This window comes from Piliocolobus tephrosceles, chromosome X, assembly GCF_002776525.5.
Source record: "Piliocolobus tephrosceles isolate RC106 chromosome X, ASM277652v3, whole genome shotgun sequence".
Taxonomy (NCBI): Eukaryota; Metazoa; Chordata; class Mammalia; order Primates; family Cercopithecidae; genus Piliocolobus; species Piliocolobus tephrosceles.
The window spans coordinates 79,540,950-79,563,296 of NC_045455.1; the positions used below are offsets into that span (position 1 = coordinate 79,540,950).

The 22,347-nt window shown below is 40.8% G+C and overlaps 1 protein-coding gene across 1 annotated transcript; it reads right to left on the reverse strand.

Moving 5' to 3' along the window:
• Positions 1-237: 237 nt before the first annotated feature.
• Positions 238-21,462, reverse strand: SERTM1 (serine rich and transmembrane domain containing 1). Its single transcript, XM_023208701.1, has 2 exons — positions 21,191-21,462; positions 238-735 (listed from the first exon to the last, which is right to left on the reverse strand). The coding sequence occupies exon 2, from the start codon at positions 559-561 to the stop codon at positions 238-240; it is 324 nt and encodes a 107-aa protein (XP_023064469.1). The 5' UTR covers positions 562-735; positions 21,191-21,462.
• Between the last annotated feature and the right edge of the window lie 885 nt (positions 21,463-22,347).

The window sequence follows — 22,347 nt, forward strand, 5'->3', positions numbered from 1 at the left end:
CATCAAGCCATTGGTGTGAAACTCTGCACCTTGGGGTTTGCATACATTTCCACCAACATTGGCGTCTCCATCCCCAAATGAAAAGCATCATGAACAGAAAAGAAATCAGAGAAAAAGGAGAAGGAGAAGCAGGTCTGTGCCAGAAGAGCCATTTCCTTCATGAGGCAACGCTTCACGCGACACTTCCGTAAGGGGACGTCAAAACTGCTGCCACACTCCAGGACTCTTCCATTTTCCTCAGGATGAAAGGTTTGAAAAAGTGGACCTCTGTGAGGAAATGCTGCAGACTTCCAAATTGGTGAAAGAACTTCCAGCGTCGCTTGGATACTCTGGGTAGGAGGAACTGGAGGAGATGATATTTTTGAGCCTCTGGAGGGCAATGATTAAAAGCAGAAGCAGAAATGCTAAAAGGCTGAGGAATATGGACACATAGATGTAGACGTTTGACAGGTGGCCTGAGGCTGGGTCCACTGACGTGGACAAGGATGTGGGAAACAGCTCAAGAAAAGTTCCATTCTCCACACTTGCCGAAAATCCCGAGGAAGCGTCAGGTTCAGACATCGTTATGGAGGGTGAAGCAGTGATCTGGTAGATTAAAGTCAAAACTTCACACAGGGCTTACACAGGACAGATTGGCATTTTTTCACGATCGTGTTTGCAGAGTTCACAGGCTGTTAAATCAGCACAACAAAACTTACTTCTCAAAGGCAGCAGGGGATCAGGTGTGCATTGAGACTGGAAAAAAAAAAAAAAGCAACTCAGTGCATTCTTCAGAAAAATCACATTTAAATTTCATTTTTAGTTTTTATTTCAGTAAGGATTAATTAGAAAACTCACCAGGGGGCAAACAAGATGAAATAACTCCCCTAGGAATCAGTCATGTTTATGTCTTTATATTACAAATGATGATATAAAAATGAACTTTTATTTTCTGTCTACAGTACCCTAGGTGCTATGTTTCTCCAAGGAGCCAAAGATAAAATAAAAGGGAAAATACATTTATGATGTGCTCCATCTGCTGTGATTTCAATAGATGCTCCAAGTATATACTCTGAGATGAGAACACAGAAAGTTAGTTCCAAACCTCCCTCCCCCAGAAAATTAATTCCATACATTCGCCAGCTCATTAGCATAATTCCTGACCAGTAAATCCCTCTAGCACACTTTGGAAAATCACTGCACATGTGAGCTTGCTTTTTCTCGAATGTTTATAAGATGCTGATTTGTTTATGAAAATTTTATCTCCTTGAAATCAGGTGCCATTTCTTTTTTTCTTTCTTTCTTTTTTTTTTTTTTTTTTTGAGATGGAGTCTTGCTCTGTCACCCAGGCTGGAGTGCAGTGGCATGAAATTGGCTCACTGCAACCCCACCTCCTGGGTTCAAGCAATTCTGCCTCAGCCTCCCGAGTAGCTGGGAGTACAGGTGCCCGCCGCCATGCCCACCTAATTTTTGTATTTTAGTAGAGATGGGGTTTCAACACATTGGCCAGGCTGGTCTCAAACTCTTGACCTCGTGATCCGCCCACCTCAGCCTCCCAAAGTGCTGGGATTACAAGCATGAGCCACCGCGCCTGGCCTCAGGTGCCATTTGTATGTAACTCTTTTCCTTACGCATACCTAGGTACTTTGTTTTACATACTTTAGGCATTTAATTTAAAAACTTTAGATTCATTTAGAAGAACAAAGGTTAGATTCTCTCTGAATGGTAGAGAGAGTATCAGGTTGGCTGTCAAGAGATTTAGGTTTGAGGCCTGAGTTCTCCATTATCTTGGGGAAACTGGGCAAACTACCTATGTTTTCTGAGCATTACTTTTCTTATCTGTAAAATGGTCCAGCACCTGCTTCATCTTCTCATGGTGTTATGCATGGACCAACATGATAGACATGCTGAACTGTAAAGCATTGGAGAAAAAAATGAGTTTAGTGTGTGGTGGGAGATAATGGGACTTGGTGGATGGGTGGGTGTAGGGTATTGTGTTTTAAGGGGTGTGGAGGGGGGACCATTTCTTCTTAGCCAGGTGCAAAGAAAAGCTCTTCACTGTGTTCAGGCTGTGAGACAAGAGGATCCCTCCTGCTAGTTAAGTCTTTCTTCTAGTCCAGAAAAGATGCTCTTCGTAGCTCTGTATGGCTCTAGATAATTTTGTTGTGCATTTCTAAATCTTGCTTCCATTGTGGTGCAAAACTAACAGGAAAACATTCACTCTGCCTCTAGCTTTCTCTTCCTAAACTCTGCCCTGCATTGTATGTGGAGAACTTGCCTTTTCCTTCTGTTCTCCAAATCTAATTAAGCAGCTGATTCTTGGAGGGGTTGACATTTGCCACTGTGGCTGGAGCTGAACAGCACTAATGATCCTTGTTAAGGTGGGGACACTTCAGAGAGGGCTGTCCCTGTTGGGTGACGCGCAGTCTAATGAGTCCTAGTGAGTTCTTGAGTAGGCTAGGGATGGTGTCTTAGTAGTTCCTAAAATAATTTGACTCCTACTCCTCATTTTGCATTGCCTGGTGATTTTAATTCCATTAGGCTGCTACAGGTTCCTGACCATCCTCAAGAAAAAGAAAAAAAAAAAAAAAAAAAAAAGAAGAAGAAGAAGAAGAATTGCAGTGGGACTGCAAATGTGTTACACTGTTTTGGCAATACCTAGCTTTTTACAGCACATAAATGTTCCAGCCGTTCATCTCTGGGGAATATAGCAAAGAGTCACAGAGGTAGCATAGAAAAGAAAACTAGGACAGAAGCCTCACGGATTGGAAGGGAAAAACTATTTAAAATGTTCAAGTACAACCTCCTAAGTGTAGCAGAGGAGACAGAGAAATAAAGAAGCTAATTGATTTGACAAAAGTCACATGTGTAATTAGAAGACAAGCACGGGCTTTTGGTAGGAAGGATCAAATGTAAACATAATTTCTTTTCAGCATGGGCAGATAAGGCAAAGACTATGCATCTTTTGTGTTCCTCATGACTGCTTTGCAGGGCAGGTAAAGCAGGAATTATTCCCATTTTGCAGATGAGAAAACTGACATGCAAAGACATCGCGATTTACTCAGGGTACATAGTTAGACAGTGACAGAAGAGCGACTAGAATCCATGCCTGAACTGTGTCCTTGGTTTTCTGAACTGTGGTAGGAAGAGACAAATTATGCTTTGGATAATTAGTTCCTATCTGCCACTTACTTGGGCAAGCCCACAGTTTAGTCCCGATCTTTCATTTTTCTCATTTGCACAACAGTGATGCCTACCTTTCCTACTTCTCCAGGAGGTCTTGAGTTAAGATGTGATAATGTTTTCCATAATCTTACTTAGAAAATCATAAAAGGCCATCCCAAGTAAAGTACCAGTAGATAGGTAGTACCTTCTAGAAAGTCTGGAGGAACTTTAAGGTCTCTCTTAGTCCTACAGTTTTGACAGGTGCAGGTCAAAGATTCAGCTGAAATTGGCTGATTTTTCTAAAGCTACCTTCTCTGCTACCCCAGTCTGTATCATTTTCTAGGGGTGGGGCTGGAGGCACAGCCAATGTCACTCTGATGTCAGCAATTCAGTGGGTAAATCTCACAGCTGGCTACCAGTCCTCTTGCTAATATCATTTTACAGGGTAAATATTCTAAGAGTAGGTTTTTACTTCCTGAAGATTGCCTTCTTTCAGATCAAAACCCCACCACGAGCCTCGACTGTTGACAGGAGAGTTTATAAGAAATGAGGCTCAGAAGGTTTGGTCAAAGCATCTGATCTCTTAAGTGGCCTTGGAAGAACAGGAGAAAACAAGGAAATGAAACCTTGTGTCCTTAGTTGACATTTCACAACTAAATATCTTCTTCCTTAAGTACTCCCCCCTAAATATTATAGCTTTAGTACCATTTCCAGGGTACTTCTTAATTTAAAATCACAGCTACACAAATTGCATTTCACCGTTACATCTACTCTGAAACAACAGAGTATGTGCACTGTTAGAAAGAATTTTAATTTGGATGTTAATTCTCATTTCCTTATTGAAGTTTTAAAAACTGGAGTATCTTCTTTCTCTCTGGTTTGATTTAACAGTAGCTGTCTAATGCTCAGGGTGACCCAGCCTGTATGTGTTTAGGCATTGTGACAGTGTGGAATGAGGCTGGACGTGGCACTGCGGAAATGAAATCAAATGAGTGTGTTTCAAGATGATGCTTCTTGGGCTGTTGCTCCCAAACAGATAAGGTTTGAGGAAAAGAAGAAAGAGACTTCATCTTAAATGCATAGCCTTGACCTGTCTCGGGGCAGCGCCAGCAGACTCTCATTTCAGGTGACACCTAAAGCCACATGGGGATTTTGCTGCTTTTTTTTCTCCTCAGAATCACTGTCCTCAGAAGGTGATTTTTGAGAAAGGAAAATGAGACAGCTGGATCACAACATTATAAATGAAGACCTGTGGAAATGTTTTAGCTCATGGTCAGCCAACTTTCCCTTTGTCTCTTGGAATAAAAGCCTGGGCTGGGAAGAAATCTACAAAAAAGCAGCCTCCTGGTGAAGTGAGGAAGGAGGGATGTGCAGTCTCTCACCATATGCCCAGTGGGGTGGGGAAACGGAGAGACAACATAGACAGCGCCGACCTGGGGTCTCTGGTTCTGAGTCATTTAGCACCACAGCCCTGGGACCTGTTCTAAAGAATGGAAGCTTTCCTTCCCACGGAAGGATTATGAGGACTATAATGTTTGGGAAGAAGAAAAACGTACTCTCTAGCACATACCTTCATTCTCCATAAATGAAGGAGAGTTGACCAGCTCTCATCTCTGAGTGAGTAGCTCTTACATAAGCATTGCAGGAGCCATGGCAGTCAGCGTGTGGGCACAGCCTGCACCACGTCCTTGACTTCCATGACACAATGGTTTGTAAAACTCAGGCTACCAGCCAGCCTCAAATATGGCACAGCAATTTTAAATTTCATGACCTTTATTCAAATACATTTCTATGTAAATAACGACTATTTGAAAGGTTTTGTTGTTGCTGTGGAAATCTGGGACAAGCTGCTTTGTTCCCTTGCAGACTTTATCTTTAAAGAGTGGCCTGGCTGTTAGATGCCACATCAATGTTCCATCATTATCAGGTTCTGCTGTCATACTCCAAAAGGTGATCCTCTCAAAACCATGAGGAAAGTGGCCATAAAGTATTAACACAACATAATGAAATGCTTTTTCCGGTACACAAAAGGAAGATTTGATAGTGGAATGGAATTAATGGTTTTAGATGATGTGTTAGATATTTCCCTCTGTAGAACACCTAAAAACGAATATTTCCAGAATCCAGAAAGGAACTTATCACATCTGAGCAAAGCTGTTTTTCATTCTATTTAGAAAATGTATGTTTTATATAAGACCTTGCAGCCATTCCTTTACCCTTTGCATGATTATCCTCTCTCTTAATGCTTTCTCTCTGCTTAGTGGCCTTTTAGGTCATACTAGCTGAGAGAAGATTACTGCTGACAATACACACTGCCCCCCACCCTTCTCTAAATGTAAATCTTCACTTGCATTCAAAGGCAAACATTTACCCCTGGACCTTGTGCTCCCTTACTCAAAGCTGACTCAGCCATCCATAGAGTTGCCTATTTGAGAACCGCCTTTACTTAATCAGTACAATGCTTTGGGAGAGTAGAGTTTTGTGTGAACTCTCATTATGAATCTTTCAATTGGCACGAGAAAAACCAAAGTCAAGTTAAGGAAATACAACTGCATCTATCTGCTATCGTGCATTGAGAACGTTGAATTAGAGGGGCATGGTATGCGAAGAAAGGTGGAGAGATGGAGATTCTGAATCGTCCATTGGAATTCATGGATCTGGACTGGATGATGTGAGACAAAAGATAAAAATGAACAGTCTTTTAAATCTACAGCTTAAATGAATGATCAGAAAATACACTCAGAATTTTTTCATAGTACTTTGGTGGATAAAAATTATAGAAATGACAAACGAATAGCTTGGTATCAGTGATTTATTTTAAGAATCAATTCCAGGGCAGGTCATTAGGTTGCTTTGGGTTCAGTCCAGTCTCCTCCATCTCTCCCTTAGTGACGGTTTTTGTCTACCTGGATTACTCTTAGGCTTTGTAAACTATCTCCTTAGCAAAAATAAAAATAAATATAAATTATACTCAGCATATTTTTACTTTAGAGAACTTATTTTGCACTAATTCTTTAAAAATTAGTTATCTACATAAGGTATACTTCTCAGAATATTCATAATATATCTTTCTTGATATGTAAAACACAGCTGATTGAGGGAAGCTAAAAAAAAAACCAAAAAACAAAAAAAAACCAGGAGAATCTTTCAAAAAAGGATATGAACTTAACTGTTTTGATCATCTACCTCATACAGTCTCAAAAGTAATGATAGGAATAAGTCCCTTGCATTTATTTAGCTTTGTTTTTCTGGGGGAAATCAAACTATTATTCTTTTTTTTTTTTTTTTGAGACAGTCTCACACTGTCTCCCAGGCTGGAGTACAGTGGCACTATCTCAGCTCACTGCAACCTCTGCCTCCCAGGTTTAAGCGATGCTCCTGCCTCTGCCTCCCTAGTAGCTGGGATTATAGGCATCTGCCACCATGCCTGGCTAATTTTTGTATTTTTAGTAGAGATGGGGTTTCGCCATGTTGGCCAGGCAGGTCTCGAACTCCTGACCTCAGGTGATCTGCCCATCTCAGCCTCCCAAACTGCTGGGATTACAGGCATGAGCCACCATGCCCGGATGTTAACTATTATTCTTAATACATTTTTTAGTATGTTTATATCCATGGGAGGATTTTGTATCCAAATCACTGCCTTAGCAAGAATAATTATTTAAAAATATACTGTCTTTTATGAATAAAATATATAGCTAAATGGGTAATTTTCTAGACAAAACAGTCAAGTACAAAACCAGGTCCAGGCATAGCATTTTCATGATTATTTTATGGTGTTCACAAAAGACCAAGGAGTAGACTTCCTGCACTTCAGGGAGACTGGACACATCTTGGCTAACGTAATTGGCCTAAATCAAAACAAGAAAAGGAGTAACCTGAAGGCTGAAGAGAACACGAACTGGTTAAGAAGTAGCAGAATGATGAAAGCCACTTTTAGAGAGCAGGAGAAAAGGTCGTTGGCTGTACACTTGATTGACAGAACAAGCCAACAGCCAGAGAAATAATGACTTGAAGATCATAAGCAAGATCATAACGAATCAATGGGAAGAAAGAAGGTAAAAACAAGATTGACTTTTCAAGATGTTACAGCATTTTAAATGAGAGCTTTCGGGATCAATTCTTTCCCTCCACCCTGCTCTGATCATTTCCAATATTTTAGAAGTATATTAAGAAAAACATCTTTTAATCTCAGAGCAGCTAAAATTGGTTAAATCATGGCATTAGTAAAGTAAAAAGTCTTGCTTATTCTTAGCAAAACCTTTCAAAAAATTCCTGGGCTGGGCATGGTGACTTATGCCTGTAATTTCAGCACTTTGGGAGGCTGAGGCAGGAGGATCGCTTGAGCCCAGGAGTTCAAGACCAGCCTGGGCAACATGTAGAAAACCTATCTCTACAAAAATTACACAAATTATACAGGCATGATGGCATGTGCCTGTAGTCCCAGTTACTTGGAGGCTGAGGTGGGAGCATTGCTTGAGCCTGGGAGGTCAAGGCTACAGTGAGCCATGATTGTGCCACTGCATTTCAGCCAGGGTGACAGAGACCCTGTCTAAAAAAATACGTGAAATAAAATAGAATTCTCATGAAACCATGCTGTACTAGGACAATGGAATGGTGCTTGTTCCTTTTTTTGTGTGTCTCATTTTGTTTCTATAGCAAAATAATTTGTATACAATATATATTTTTTGTCCAATCAGAAAATGTTCATAACAGTCTCCATATAGAGAGTGAAATTTGGAAAGATTTTGTGCTCGTAAAATAAATTTGTGAGTCATAAATCCCTGGGAATCAGTCAGTCAGAGCTTTTTTTTTTTTTTTTTTAATCCTTTGCATGTAAACTACTAGGTATCCTCAGACCTCAGGGGCCTTTGTGCACCTCTAAAACTGTCCTAAGAGAGCAGGGAAGAACTTGAAATTCCATCTCTCACAGGCATCCAGGCTAACGAGTTTAATGAGAATCTTTTTGTTGGTCTCTGTTCCTGTAAATGTCTTATTATTGTTGTTGTTGTTGTTGTTGTTGTTGTGTGTGTGTGTATTTTTAAGAATGGATATGCAGTAAATATTTTATTCACTCTATAACATAGACCCCAAACTTCTTTGCCACTTAAAATACCTTGATAGTTGAGGCTGGATGCATAGAAAGAGAGCAATGTAAACTAACCAATGTATCAAGTTCTCTATTTTTGCACATAAGAATACAACAAGGAATAACAACCATTATCTATCCATAAGATCACAGGTATAGGCACAATTTGAAAAAAAAAGTAAAGACTCCCCATTAAGGAGATATTTTCCCTTTAATGTAATGCAAGATCATTGGTAGATTTTGGATCCACTTGTCTGAAAAAAAAAATTCAGCATTAGCAAAATAATTACACAGGTCACTATTTATATCTATCTCTACTGACAACGGTAGTCATGTATTTGTTTAAACTAGGGTGCTTTATATAATATCCTATTCCCTAAAAATGGATTAGAACATCACAAATATGCATAAATGTTATGTGTCTTGCATTTCTCAGTAGGAATTCAAGCTAACAGAGTCTTTCACTTAATGACATTTTTAATCAAGGCATAACATTTCCTTGAATTAATGAACCATTGTTTCTCATAACACCACTACAGATAGAACCCTAGTTGATTACATAGTCTGTAAATTGCCCATCTCATCCAGATATTAGCCAAGTGTTTGGCATAACATATACATACGAATTTTGCCAAATAAATTATCTCATTCTTCCAGTCCTCTATGGCTGGCAGTCAAAGTGCGATAATGCTTTCAACAGTAAAATGGCTATTTAAAAAGAATAATGCCTATTAATTGGCAGCTTAGGCAGGCTAAGGTTTTAGATACATCCAGTTTTGGCCATATTATATTGTTTTGTAGTCAGCTGAATACTCAGAGAGAAAAAGTAGGATTCAGACTTCAAGATTTCTTCCCTTACAAGGATCCTCAATGTAAGATCCTTGGTGGACCTTGGATCAATTAAAAAAGACCAGCTTTGTTATAAAGCACATTATTAGGACCACTGGGGGAATTTGAATATAGACTGTATATTAGATAATTACATTATATCAATATTAAATTTCCTAGTTGTAATATAGGAGAATGTTCTTGCTCTTAGGACATGCATATTAAAGTGTCTAGCCATAAAGCTTCATATTATCAGCAACTAACCCTCAAGTGGTTCGGCCAAAATAGCAAAAAAATTACACACACACACGCATGTACATACATATGTACATAAAACAAATGTGTCAAAATGTTAACAACTGGTTAATTGACAGATATATAGGTATTTATTGTTATTCTTGCAACTTTTCAACAGTTTTAGAAATTTTCAACATACAAGTTGAGGAAGAAAATAATTTATTCCAAGGAACTCAAGAAAATATGCTTGGAAAAATATGCAGTAAGTCAGCCAAAATGTTAGACGCTTCTAAGGAAATACAACGATAGAAGCCAGATTCTTCCGTGGGCATCAGAAAAGTCAACTACTTGCTGCTACCATCGGCTCATGATGCCCAGTAAGCCACAAACACTTGCAGTGAAGCATCAGAGGATGAACTAGAGGAAGTTGAATATGACCAGGAAACTGTGTCTATGGTGGTAGAAGAGGCTGCCTGAAGACCACGAATGATGACTCACTAGTAAGCCTTATTCACAACTCTACTCCTGCCACCACCCACTGGACTGAATCTCATCTGGGCCTCCAGGAGCAAGTAATCCTGTTATGTGCATCTTACATCATCAGTCATCTTCAGAGGCAGCCAAGGATATCTCTCCTGCCGTTTAAACACCCAGTCAAAGCTTGGGACTAGCAGTTTTCTAATGAGGACCAATGAGTAGGTGATCTGTGAGATCAGGGAGAACCCACAAGAGCCAATGTGGTCCAGGTTCAAAGTAAAGTAGGGACTTCAGGAAACAGAAGCAGCAGATAAACTAAACAGAAGTAGAGATTTTACTTGGGCAGCTGAGTCAAAGAGGCTGCAAATAGCAAGTTCCACAGATAAAAAAACCTCAAACTCTTTACAACTCTTATAAGTAGCAACCACCTCCTTAATTACCTTGGTTTGGGTGAGTTCTCTAGTGTAGCAAGAGTCTTAACTTGACCCCATGAACTCACTTACAGTCCAGGACAGACTCTTTTGTCATAGGGGCCAATGAACAGTTCAGAAATTGAAGCTAGTCATGGCAAAATACAGCTGCAATTTTAAAAAATAGGAAACATTGATATGAATAGTGCTTTTCCCTAGTCATCACCAATCATATGACTAAGGAAACAGGTAGGGACTTGAAATGGTCAGTACCCGATGAGTCTGATATCAGACAGAGGTTACATAAAACATGATCTATACAAGGAGACTAAGTGCTCTCTCATGGCTGCAAAATTACTCATCTACCTGGATTTCCAAGGACACCTGGGAAGGGAGAAAACAGAAAGAGGACATTGTGTCCTTCATTAGGAAAGCACCTTCATATGGGTTTCCCGTGGTCCTGCTAATCCTCAGTGTGAACACAGCGGCCGAGCCTGCCAACGCTCTCTCTTTCTCTCACAGGTGGCACAGCGAACTCAAAAGTCTGGTTAACAAAGAAAATGTCTACATGTTCCTCATAACATGGAACAAAATGATATGGCAGACTATCAAGTGTGGGTGGAAATCAAGTCCTCAGCAGCCTGTTGTCATTTTAGATAACGATTCAAGACCAGAGTCTATCAAACACAATACGGAAGCAATAGACAAGTGTAGGCTCAAATTCTCCCAGAGCATATTTCAACTTGAAAATGTAAGAAGGTGAAACTGAAAAATAATGAGGAATTATTTGTGGAAAACAGACTGCCAAAGTAGTGACCTATAGAAAATAGTTACACATTCTTTTAAAAATATAAATAAATATGTTTTTACTTGAGGAAATTACGGATAATCTTTAATACAAGATTTAACTGACTTTGACTGTTCTTTATCAAGGCTGAGTTCTTTACCTTACTTTTAGAGGTTGTGAGCTCTGCATTGTAAATTCACTTGTAGAAATAGCCTACACTTTCACCCATTATTCACTATTCTTACATCCGGTATTAGTTCTTTTTGGTTTCAATGGTGTGGGCTGGGATGCAGGGACACATTATGGCAGAAGAGTGATGGGAGGTACAAGAGAGAGGAAAGAGGTGCTGAGGGCATCCTCAAGTCATTGAGAAGTAGCAGTCTGTCTTCAGAGCATGACTGGCAGAGGAAGGCAAACCCAGGATGCTTGTGGAGGAGAAAGAATGTGCAGACAAATCAGTTCGAGAAACAAGAACAGGGGCAACATAAATGATGGCCGCTAGTATTTATCAAATAAAAGCATGTACCATTTTGGATGTGTGTCTGTATATGTATGTGTATTTTATTTAATTGCCACAACACATTAAGTCAGTTAGTATTATGTCCTACCATCTTTTTTAGCAAATGAGAAAATTAAAACTCAGAGAATTTTTTTTTTTTGACAGAGTCTTGCTCTGTCACCCAGGCTGGAGTGCAGGGGCGCAATCTCAGCTCACTGCAACATCTGCTTCCTGGGTTCAAGTGATTCTCGTGCCTCAGTCTCCCCAGTAGCTGGGAGTAGAGGCACCCACCACCATGTCCGGCTAATTTTTGTATTTTAGTAGAGATGGGGTTTCACCATGTTGCCCAGGGTGGTCTTAAACTCCTGAGCTCAGGAAATATGCCTGCCTCCACCTTCCAAAGTGCTGGGATTAGTACAGGCATAAGCCACTGTGCCCCACAAGCTCAGAGAATTTAAAGGCTTGTCCGAGCTCACCCAACCACTTAGAAGCAGGGCTAGAATTCAAATCTACATCTCTCCATCTCTAAATTGTATGTTCATTCCATTCCTTCTCTCTGGGGAGGCTGTATTTGTTGAGGAGGAATGTATTTGAGACTTGTAGTCACTAATGTTCATGAAATGTTTCTGATGTCCCTTCTTGTAGGACTGTCGTAGGATTGCATGTTCCCAGTCCCTCTGAATTTAGGGTGACTGTATGACTTGTCTTGACCAATGAAATGTATGAAAGTTGACATGTCCCTTCTGGATAGAAAATGTAAGACCTAGTGTGAGATTTGCCACACCCCTTCCCTCTGCTGCAGTTATTGTATAATGGTGTAAGTACCTGCCAGTGTCTATCAGTCTGCATCCTTGAGTGACCACAGTTGAGTATCTTCAACCCCTTGCTGGCCCCATCGACACTTATGTCAACATGAATCAACTTTTATTGTTTTAAGCCACGGAGATTTGGGGCTTGTTTGTTACTGTAGCATCATTCTCCTTCTACTAACTAACATAAGGTCTCACTATACTTTGATGGCTGAGTTTATTATGGGTCTCTACGAATTTGACCATAAATAAGTCAACGTATGAATAACTGAGTGTTGTATGAATTGTGTATGTAATATATTAAAACTATCTTTTGGCACTGGTGAGAAAGAAGGTTTTAAAGGCTGTTTTGGTTAGCTTTGAATTTCACAGAAGCATTAGGTTTAAGGGCATGAAATTTAGCTACTGGTAGAGCCAAAGACATGTTCCTTAACAAGCTCGAATATGATGAGCTGCTACTGTATAAGGATAATCCTGACCAGCTATCACTTAAACAGGCCAAATGGTTTCCAGTGGGAACCGGTGAGCAGCAATAAGGATATTAAGACTAACTCATGGCTTCTAGTGGAAAAAACAACTCATTGTGCAAGGGTCAGTGGTATTGCCTTTGGTTAAGAAAAACTAACTACTTGGGAGGTTGAGGCAGGAGAATCACTTGAACCCAGGAGGCAGAGGTTGCAGTGAGCCAAGATTGTGCCATTGCACTGCAGCCCGGGTGACAGTGCAAGACTCCATCTCAAAAATAAATAAATAAATAAAATAAGAAAAAGAAAAACTATATTATTTGCTGCATTCAATCATACATTGCACAAATACTTCTTAACAATGTACAGGAAGGGATAGAATATTATCATTATGTGCATAAGTCTAATGCATCTATAATTTGTATAGTTGCCAGCTACAGTGAGAAAGCTAAGACTTCTCTTATACGATCTGTCCCTTGTGATCTGGCCACAGGCTACTTTTCCAGTCTCATTTTTACCATTGTACCTAAGATTCATGTTCCAGCTATAACATACTGTTTTTAATTCCCCAATTAAAAAATACTTGTGTTTAATCCTTATATGTGTACATATCATCTCCCTAACTTGAACCCAAATCCAATTTATTCACTGCAGGTCTCTACTCAAGCCATCCGTTCTCTGTCTCATCTGTTTATTATTCACCTAATAGAAATCCCTACCTACTTTCTCTATGCAAATTTCTGGCTCCTTCCGCTGCATTCTCAGCATACTTTCTGTACCTTTCTACGCTAGCATTTCTCACATTTTATTATACTTATGGTATTTATTCACCTATCTGCTTTAACAGACTGGGAAGTCCTAGAATAAAGAAATAACAATTCACTTATCTTATATCCACACACCAGTACAGAATGTGGCATAAAGATGATCAATCAGCATTTGTTAGATGGCTGCATGAATGAAAGAATAAGGGAATAAAGAAACTTGCAGCTTCTTGGAGCGATAGCTCATGTTTATTCTGTCTTTAAAAGCAAAAGAATATTTATTTAACAAATGAATAAATGATCTTATATAAAATCATAAAGATTACTCAAAGGGGGTAAGCATCAACAGTAAAGAATAATGATGATGAACCCTCTCTAAATTTTAGAAATGCTTCAGTTATGGCAATAAAATCAATAATTTCTGGTTCCAGGGGAAACTCTGCCCATACTTTAAAAAATAAACCAATTAACCAACAATGTCTAAGAAAGCATAGATTTCATTTGGTCAAATGTTCACCAGGATAATCGAGGAAAGGATGGAGGAGTGTGCTGGAAATATTGAAATACATTCTTGTGAACAAGCTGGAAGATTGTAACAAATGTATTCTGAAGGGCACAATAAAAGTCAAGAGAGTTTACCATAGTGAGACGATGAAGCTCTGGCTGAATATGAACCAGAATGCATTTTTAAAAGAATTCCTTAAATTAAACTCCATGATAATTCCATCCTTTGAAAATGACAAGTCTTTCATCATCACGACCTATGACACTGTGCTCATCTGTGGAAATAAAAAGGGTCAAGGAAAATACCCACTTCATGATCATTGTAGGGGAAGCTTATAATTCACTACATTCAGGAATATCACATACCGTAGGATTGTTAGCTATTCCACCTCAGTGCTAAACCAAACCAAACCAAAATGCAACAAAAATGCTCGAAAAATTCAATAGCAAATCAGCACAGAAAACAAAAATGTTTACATTTTTATAAAATTTTTCAATTTGACTACAAAGTACTACTTTGGAGATCTGGGCTACTCAAAGCAGCCACCTGGCTCCCTCAGTGACTTGTTGGTTACAGGTCCCTGTGAGATGAGAAACTTGGAATAAATACAGTGCTTCCTTCATCAAGAAAGTCTTGCTACAAAAGAAGAAAGAGAAAGAAAAGAAATAGTTAAACTAAAAAGTATGCCTAGTGCCTTATTTGATTTATATTCTGGCACGAATTCTGTCTCTCATGACGAATAAGTAATAATTCAAATGGGTGCTGGTGCATAGACTGTGCTTCAAGTAGTACTCGACGCAGATCATAGCCATGGTGATGTGAGCAGCAATCTCCTTACCAGCACTATGCCAGGGAACGAATCCAAAAACCTCAGCTTCTTAGGAAAATAATAAGAGGAATGAAAACAGATGAGCACAAGAGAAGCAAATATTCTCTTTTTTCATTAATCATACAAACTAACTGCAAATATGTATCAGATACCTAATTTATTCTTTTGTTTTCCTTTGTAGTCCCTCTCAATCTTAACTTTCCCCTGTTAAAAAACAGGAGAATTGCTTGAACCCGGGAGGTGGAGGTTGTAGAGAGCAGAGATTGCGCCACTGCACTCCAGCCTGACAACAGAGAGAGACTCCGTCCAAAACCAGAAACAACAAAACAATAACAACAACAACAAAACAAAACAAAACAAAAAATGAGTAAAACCATCAAAAACCAAAACCACACAAGCAGCAATAACAACAACAACAACAAATTTTCACAGAATCAGAGAGCTACAAGTCTTTAGCACTCAGGAAAATGACGCCCCCAAAAGTTAAGTGAAGTTTGAAGGTCATTGTTTATATGTCACTTCTTTTTGAAAAAGGATATATAGTAGGAACTCCAGCTAGTGACAGAGACCACAAATTGAGGGTCCAGCGCCCACTCTCCAACCCTAAATCCACTCTGTACTCAGAACTGAGCTGAGTGGCTAACAAGAGGAAGGCAGACAAAAAAGACGTTGATTTTTTTTAAACCAGAGGCTTTTCATCATATGAATCAAAATATGTGCCAAGCAGGGAGTTCAGTGGAAAAATGTAAGACCAAAACCGACAGGGATAATAAGGCGACACTTGAACAGACTTGGAAGGATCTTGGAAGCTCATTCCATTCAACTGGACCCATTTTGTTGGCAAGAAGTCTTTCTGAAGGTCTGAGACTAGCATCCAAGCTCACCAAGGACTTTCCCATGAGTAGTTGTTAGAACGACAGCTTTGCCTTGAGGGGAGAGGGGAATGGCAGAGGGTAGAGATTGAGTATCCCTTATCCAAAATGCTCTGGACCAGTAGTGTTTCTGATTTTGATTTTTTTTTTTTTTTGGATTTTGGAATATTTGAATATACATGAGATATCTTGGGGATGGGACCCAAGTCTAAACATAAAATTCATTCATGTTTCATATACACATAGCCTGAAGGTAATTTTATACAATATGTTTAATTTTTTTTTTTTGCATGAAGCAAAGTTGTGTGCATTGAACCATCAGAAAGCAAAAATGTCACTATCTTAGCCACCCATGGGGACAATTTGTGGTTATTTGGTATCACCATAATTCCTGACTGAATTTATATGCTACTCATAGCAATTATTTTCTTACACTTATTCACACATAAATACGAAACACTAAAATATATGACATCATTAATACACAGAAAAAAATGTGTTCAAGGGTAACTAAGCAGGCCAGGTGCAGTGGCTCACACCTGTAATCCCAGCACTTTGGGAGGCTGAGGCGGGTGGATCACTTAAAGTCAGGAGTTCAAGACCAGACTGGCCAATGTGGTGAAACCCCATCTCTACTAAAAATACAAAAATTATCTAGGTGTGGTGGCAGGCACCTGTGATCCCAGCTACTCAGGAGGCTGAGACAGGAGAATTGCTTGAACCCGGGAGACGTGTTGCAGTGAGCCGAGATCGTGCCACTGCACTGTTCAGCCTGGGTGATAGAGCAAGACTCTATCTCAAAGCAAACAAACAAACAGCAAACAAACAAAAACATTGACTAAGCAGTACAGTTGCATCTCAAGAATCAGCTGTTCAACAGCACCCACAACAAACAGCAGGCTTCCAGTCTCAACCTGCCATGCTGCCTTTTGATGAAAAGGGTACTGTGCACTGTGGCATCATGCCAATGCTCAAAAGTTTAAGATTTGGGGACACTTCAGACTTTCAATTTTTGGATTAGGGATGCTCAACATGCATTAGTACATTTTTTTTTTTTTTTTTGAGTCTGGTACCATTTATATGGGTGTGTCAAATTAAGCACATAAATTATGTGTTTATGATTTGTCTTTATGATCTGTGTAGTTTTCTATATGAATGTTAACTTCTAATAAATTTTTTTTTAAGGAAAAGAGTATTATGTGCCAGGCATAGGGAAGAACGGGTCATAGTGAGGAAGGTCTACTGCTTGTTGCATGAACTATTTGAGTCCTTCTCTTTCCACACAAACTAGGTAGCATTATAGGATAACAGTGTAAATGATACATTTTAAGAATTTATCCAATGGAGCAAAAATCAGAGAAGTTTAAAAGTACACGCACAAAGATGTATTCTGTCATGCACAAAGATGTATTCTGCAGCTAAACATTGAAGCTACTAAAATGTCCATGAGTCAAGGATTAGTTAAAGAAATGACAGAAGAGTCACAGAGTGGAGTCTCTTGATCCTATTATATTAAAAAGGACTATATATGTATATATATATATATATATATATATATATATAAATTTAATTTAATTTTAAGTTCCAGGATACATGTGCAGGACATGTAGGTTTGTTACATAAGTAAACACGTGCTATGGTGGTTTGTTGCGCCTATCATCCCATCACGTAGGTATTAAGCCCAGCATGCATTAGCTACTTTTCCCTGATGCTCTCCCTCCCACCACCCCACCCCGAAGGGCTCCAGTGTGTGTTGTTCCCCTCCCTGTGAAAAAGGACCGTATTTTCTAACATGAAAAGATGCTGAACATCTATGACTAAGTCAAGAAAGTAACCTTCAGAATAGTGTATAGTATGATTCCATTTTTGTAAAACAACAAGTACTACTGCTACTACTATTATACACACATATTTTAGATGCTAAAACAGCAAAACAAAACAAGAGGTTATATATCGAGCTGTTAACATATGTTTTTGTTAGAGGGTACTACTATTATGGGGCATGTTAACATTCTATTTTGTGCATTTCTGTATTTATATTTTGACAAAAAGAATGTGTATTAACATCAGAAAAAATAATAAAGGTATTCTCATTAAGAAATAGAAATAAAATTTGATTATAGCATATGCCATGAAAATACTGCTGGTTTTTAAGCCCAGGACTTGTTTTTTCTCTTCCCCCTCCTCCTTCTCCTCTCTTTTTCTGTACTGTCTATACTTAACACAAACCTTTGAAATAGTTCATTTCTACCATTTTTTTTCAAAGTTTGACTCTCAGGCTGATGCCAGAAAGTCAGTCTTCCTAATAGGGCTTAAATGTACTTTGAGGAAGCATCGCATTTTACAGGATGTTGTCGATGTTCTACTTAAGAAATGAGAATAGTATATCCTTCTTCATACTTAGAGATATGTTAAAGTGTGTACGACTGACGGCTCAGATATCTTTATCTTTTTTTTTTTTTTCAAAAAAAATGTTCCAAACTTAGTAAAGGCTAAATAATGACTATTTCCTATATTCATAAGGAACTCTTGAAGGATGCATTTAATGTCATGAGACTGAGTATGAAGACATTTTATCCTAGGGACACATCTGCCACAAATCAGAATCAGAACAGAAGGGACCACAGAATTTGGCCCAGTAGACTGTTGCCCGGCCCCTGAAATGACCAGTGAATGCACAGATGGACTTCCTGAATTCTAAATCAAAGGTTGGGCCACGTATGCATACCAAAGCCTTCTTCATCTAAGTCTTTGGCTTGAATCCTCTAGGCACATATGTTGGCTAAAAGAAATCCTGCCAACTTGTGGGCTTAAAGCTTGACCTTCTTCCTTGTTGGGTTCCCTATTCCATTAATTAACTTAAAGGCTTTATTATTATTATTATTATTTTTAGCTCTCATTATAAACAATCATGAAAGTCTATAAAAATTAGGCCTATAATACTTTGTATTAATATACTGATATAATATAATAGGCTCCACAAGTAGATATTTGAAGAAAACAACATTCTCTGCAGCACTACTTTTTGACTTTTAGTTTCATTTGACAAATATTTACTGAATGGCTTATGGGTACCAGGAGCCAGGTAAGTGGGACCTACATAGTGCCTGGCATCCAGGGCCATTCAGAAATGTATTTTTTCAGATTCTTAAATTACTACTTAAAAAACTCAGATGAACGAAACATAAACATTCAGCCATAATTTTATTTTTCACTTCTTCATTATAAACTAATTAAGTATAAAAATTCTCATACAAACTCTACAAACTTTAAACAAAAAAGGAGCCCCCCAAAATGTTGTAATATAAGTACAGGGAGAAGAGTAAGCCAGAGAAGAACGATCATCAAATGAGCTCAGACTTGATCTAGCATAGAGGCTGAATCAGAATTTTGCCTGTGATGAGTTAGTCTTTCTTTTTGATAATGAATGTATAACTCCAAGTTTGCTTAAAGGTTAGTATGGTTGGTTATTCTTACAAATCAGCTCTGTCATTCTTAATCTGCTCTCACTAAACAAGAACAAGAAAAAAGAAAAAGAAACCCAGGAAACCTGCAAATAAACTCGTGGATTTGATGCCACATGCAATCACACGGTTATTTCTCTCTTAACTCCTGATGCTCTTGTCCACATCGTAGACATCTAGTAAAATCTGTTGAACTGAACGAACCAACAGCAAGGGAGAATGGACTCGATCTTACCTTACAACAGGTTTCTTTAGGTTTCTTTAATGAGAACAATCAATGTGTGTGTTCAGCTCTTCAAAACACTTTGCCTTATATAGAGGAATCAAAAATAATAAGCCCCTCAAAGCCAAAACGCGAAAATGGAATATCCCACCCACGTGCTGGATCTCAGTATTTCCAGATTACTTCCGAGGTTGGCAGATGCTTCGGCGGCCCTATGATGTCCAGCATTTGAAGGTGACTAGGGCATGGGCTGAGGGAGGCTCTGAGACCAGGCAGCCTCACTCACAAGCCCTCCAAAAGGCAATTTGCATTACAGATCAGCTAAAAACGGTGTTCTGTGTGTGGTGGTGGCGGGGGAAAAGACACCACTCTACTTAGTAGAATGAAGAGAATTTAGTTACAAAAAGATATTTAAGAACCTCTATGGGCACGATCACAAATAAGCTGAGACACCCAGACTAGTTGTATAATTCAGCAATTAAATATCGCTTTTTATTTTCAGAGGGTGCATGGGGCTCTGCAAGACTGCATTAAGAGGCAAACCCTTTAAAAAAAGATTGTTACTTGTGCCTCTTTTCCTGTTGACAGGCTGTTGTCTGAACAATGAATCCTGGAAGCACCTAGGAGAAGGCACCTAGGAGAAAGGTCTTAGGGAGTAGTCCCGCGGGTCTGCCCCAGGACAGTAACGCTATCAGTTTCCCCGCCCTTTGCACCTGTAGTGTAGACTGTACCAGATGCGATGGCTCTGAGACGTCCTCTAGCCATCGGAGCCCATCATCTGCCACAAAGAATCACCGAAGTACTTACTTTAGCACAACATTTTCCGAAGGAAAATTAACAGGGAGAGGAAATGAAGAACATTAACAAACAGACCCCGTCTCCAGAGTCTGAGATCAAACCCGAGTCCGATGGAGCCCGGGCATCTGGTGGAGGAAAGCGGGCAGGCATAGATATGTCTGTGAATGAATCCCTCTGCTCCCTGGGGGAGGGCACATTCCATATACCTTTCCTAAATCAGAATTGAAGCAATTTGCCCATCATTCCTCACACCTCGACAGGGAAAGGCAGGATTCCAGTGTCTCATCAGACCCAGGAAAAGGGGAAGGGTCGCTGGCGCAGTTACCTACTGGGTTTCCGGGAGCTAGGGAAAACACCCCTGGGAAACGCAAGTGTTCAGCGCCACATAAAACTTCCCCGGATTTAGGGCCACCCGAAGACGGGCGAAAAGACTCTCCGGCGCCTTAAGGTGCAAAGCCAGCTGTCAGTGTGCGCATGGCGAGTCCCCATTCCCGGGAAGGGACGCAAATGACCCTAGAAAATCAGACAGGAGCAAAACAAACCCAAGAATGACACTCCACACACCACAAAGGCAAAAGCAAACAAAATGCACCTAGACACACACTCTGCAAAGTGCAGAACTGTCGACACTTGCATGGAGGAATCCACCTTGCAGAGCGAGGGTAGACCTTCCCGGCTCCCCGTGTCTGGGACCGAGGCAGGTCACGCTGGGGCCAAGGACATTGCTCTCAGGGCCCCTCGCAGCTCCTACTGCAGCCCGTGGAGTCACCCCGAGACTCGGAGAGCCGGGCTGCGATTGCTTCTCGGGACAGTAAAGACACCGCGAAAGGGATAGATTTGAGGGTGTTCCACAGAAAGGAACCAGATCTCCGGGAGCCCAGATCTCGGGGAGTCTGGGAGGCAGCTCGCCTCCAGGACCCGAGGCCGCCCCAGGCAAGGAGTCGGGGCGCCGTCTGCGTAGGGCAAGTTCACCCTGCGAGTCTCCCTCACTGACCTGCAAGTCAGGACACGCGACTTCCCGGCCGGTCTCCTGCGCTCGCGGTGGGGCTGTGCTCCCGTCTGGACGATCCGCGCCCGCGAAGCCGTCCTCGGAAATGTCGGGCGCAGCGGCGCGGCGCGCAGTCTGGGCGCACGGCGGACAGCGGGCGCAGCGGGAGTGGACCGTGGCCGCCTGCTCTGCACAGCCCGCGCGTCGTCCCTCCGCCCCTACCGGCCGCACAACCAATGGCCGCGAGCGGGGCCCACTCCTCACCGCCCCCAAGTCTCGGCTCTGGCGGGCGCTTGGGTCCAGCTCGGGCGAGGGAGGAGCTTGCGCCACCGTTGGAAAATCCCGGAGGACTAGGAGGCGTTGTGCAGGGAGCCCCATCTGGGGAAGGCAGGTGTAGTGGGTGAACTTTTGTGTGTATGTGTGTGTGTGGCGGGGGGGGGGGGGGGGGGGGGGGGGGTTTTTTTTTTTTGGGGGGGGGGGGCGTTGTTGTTTTTTTTTAGGGCTCAGGGGCCTGTCTCTGCAGATGAAAGCATCCACTTCTTGCCAACTTTCTCCTCCTCTGACATCTTTTATGAGTTCCTCGCAGCCCCCACCCAAAACAACTACTCTGGGTGCATCATCGCAAGCCCAGCTGTGACTGAACTGCGTGGGGCATGGCCTCATCCCGTGATGAGCTTCACCACAGACAGCCCTCGCTCAGCCTTCGCCGCGTGCCCCTCTCAATCCTATACCAAATCACCAAATGAGTCGAATAGGATTGGCATTTCTGTCATTGCCAGGGAGACAGGCAGTCGTGAGTCCCTACTAGGGAACTGGAGTGTCATATATCATAATAGAACTCCGGAAAAGGACGCTTTAACTGATACGACCAACTTCAGTTACCAGTCAGTGCTGCTACCTTGACCAGAAGACTCTCTCTCTGTATTCCTGTTTTTCAACTGGAAAATGAGAGACTTGGATCACTTGGTGTCTGCGGGCTCTTTCACTCTGACATTCAACAATCCTGTTGCTCTGTGGCCTGCAAAGGGCTGAACCCCTGGGAAGTGCTGGTGTGGCTACCTGTTCCTTGAGCCCCTACTCCATCTGGTCTGGTTCTGCTGTCTTCACTGTGAGACCTATTTGTGGCCAGAGAAGCAAATCATGCACAATACAGAATCAGGCCA

Excerpts from the sequence above, each read along its gene's own strand:
- SERTM1 (XM_023208701.1), bottom strand. The coding sequence starts at position 561 with ATGTCTGAACCTGACGCTTCCTCGGGATTTTCGGCAAGTGTGGAGAAT.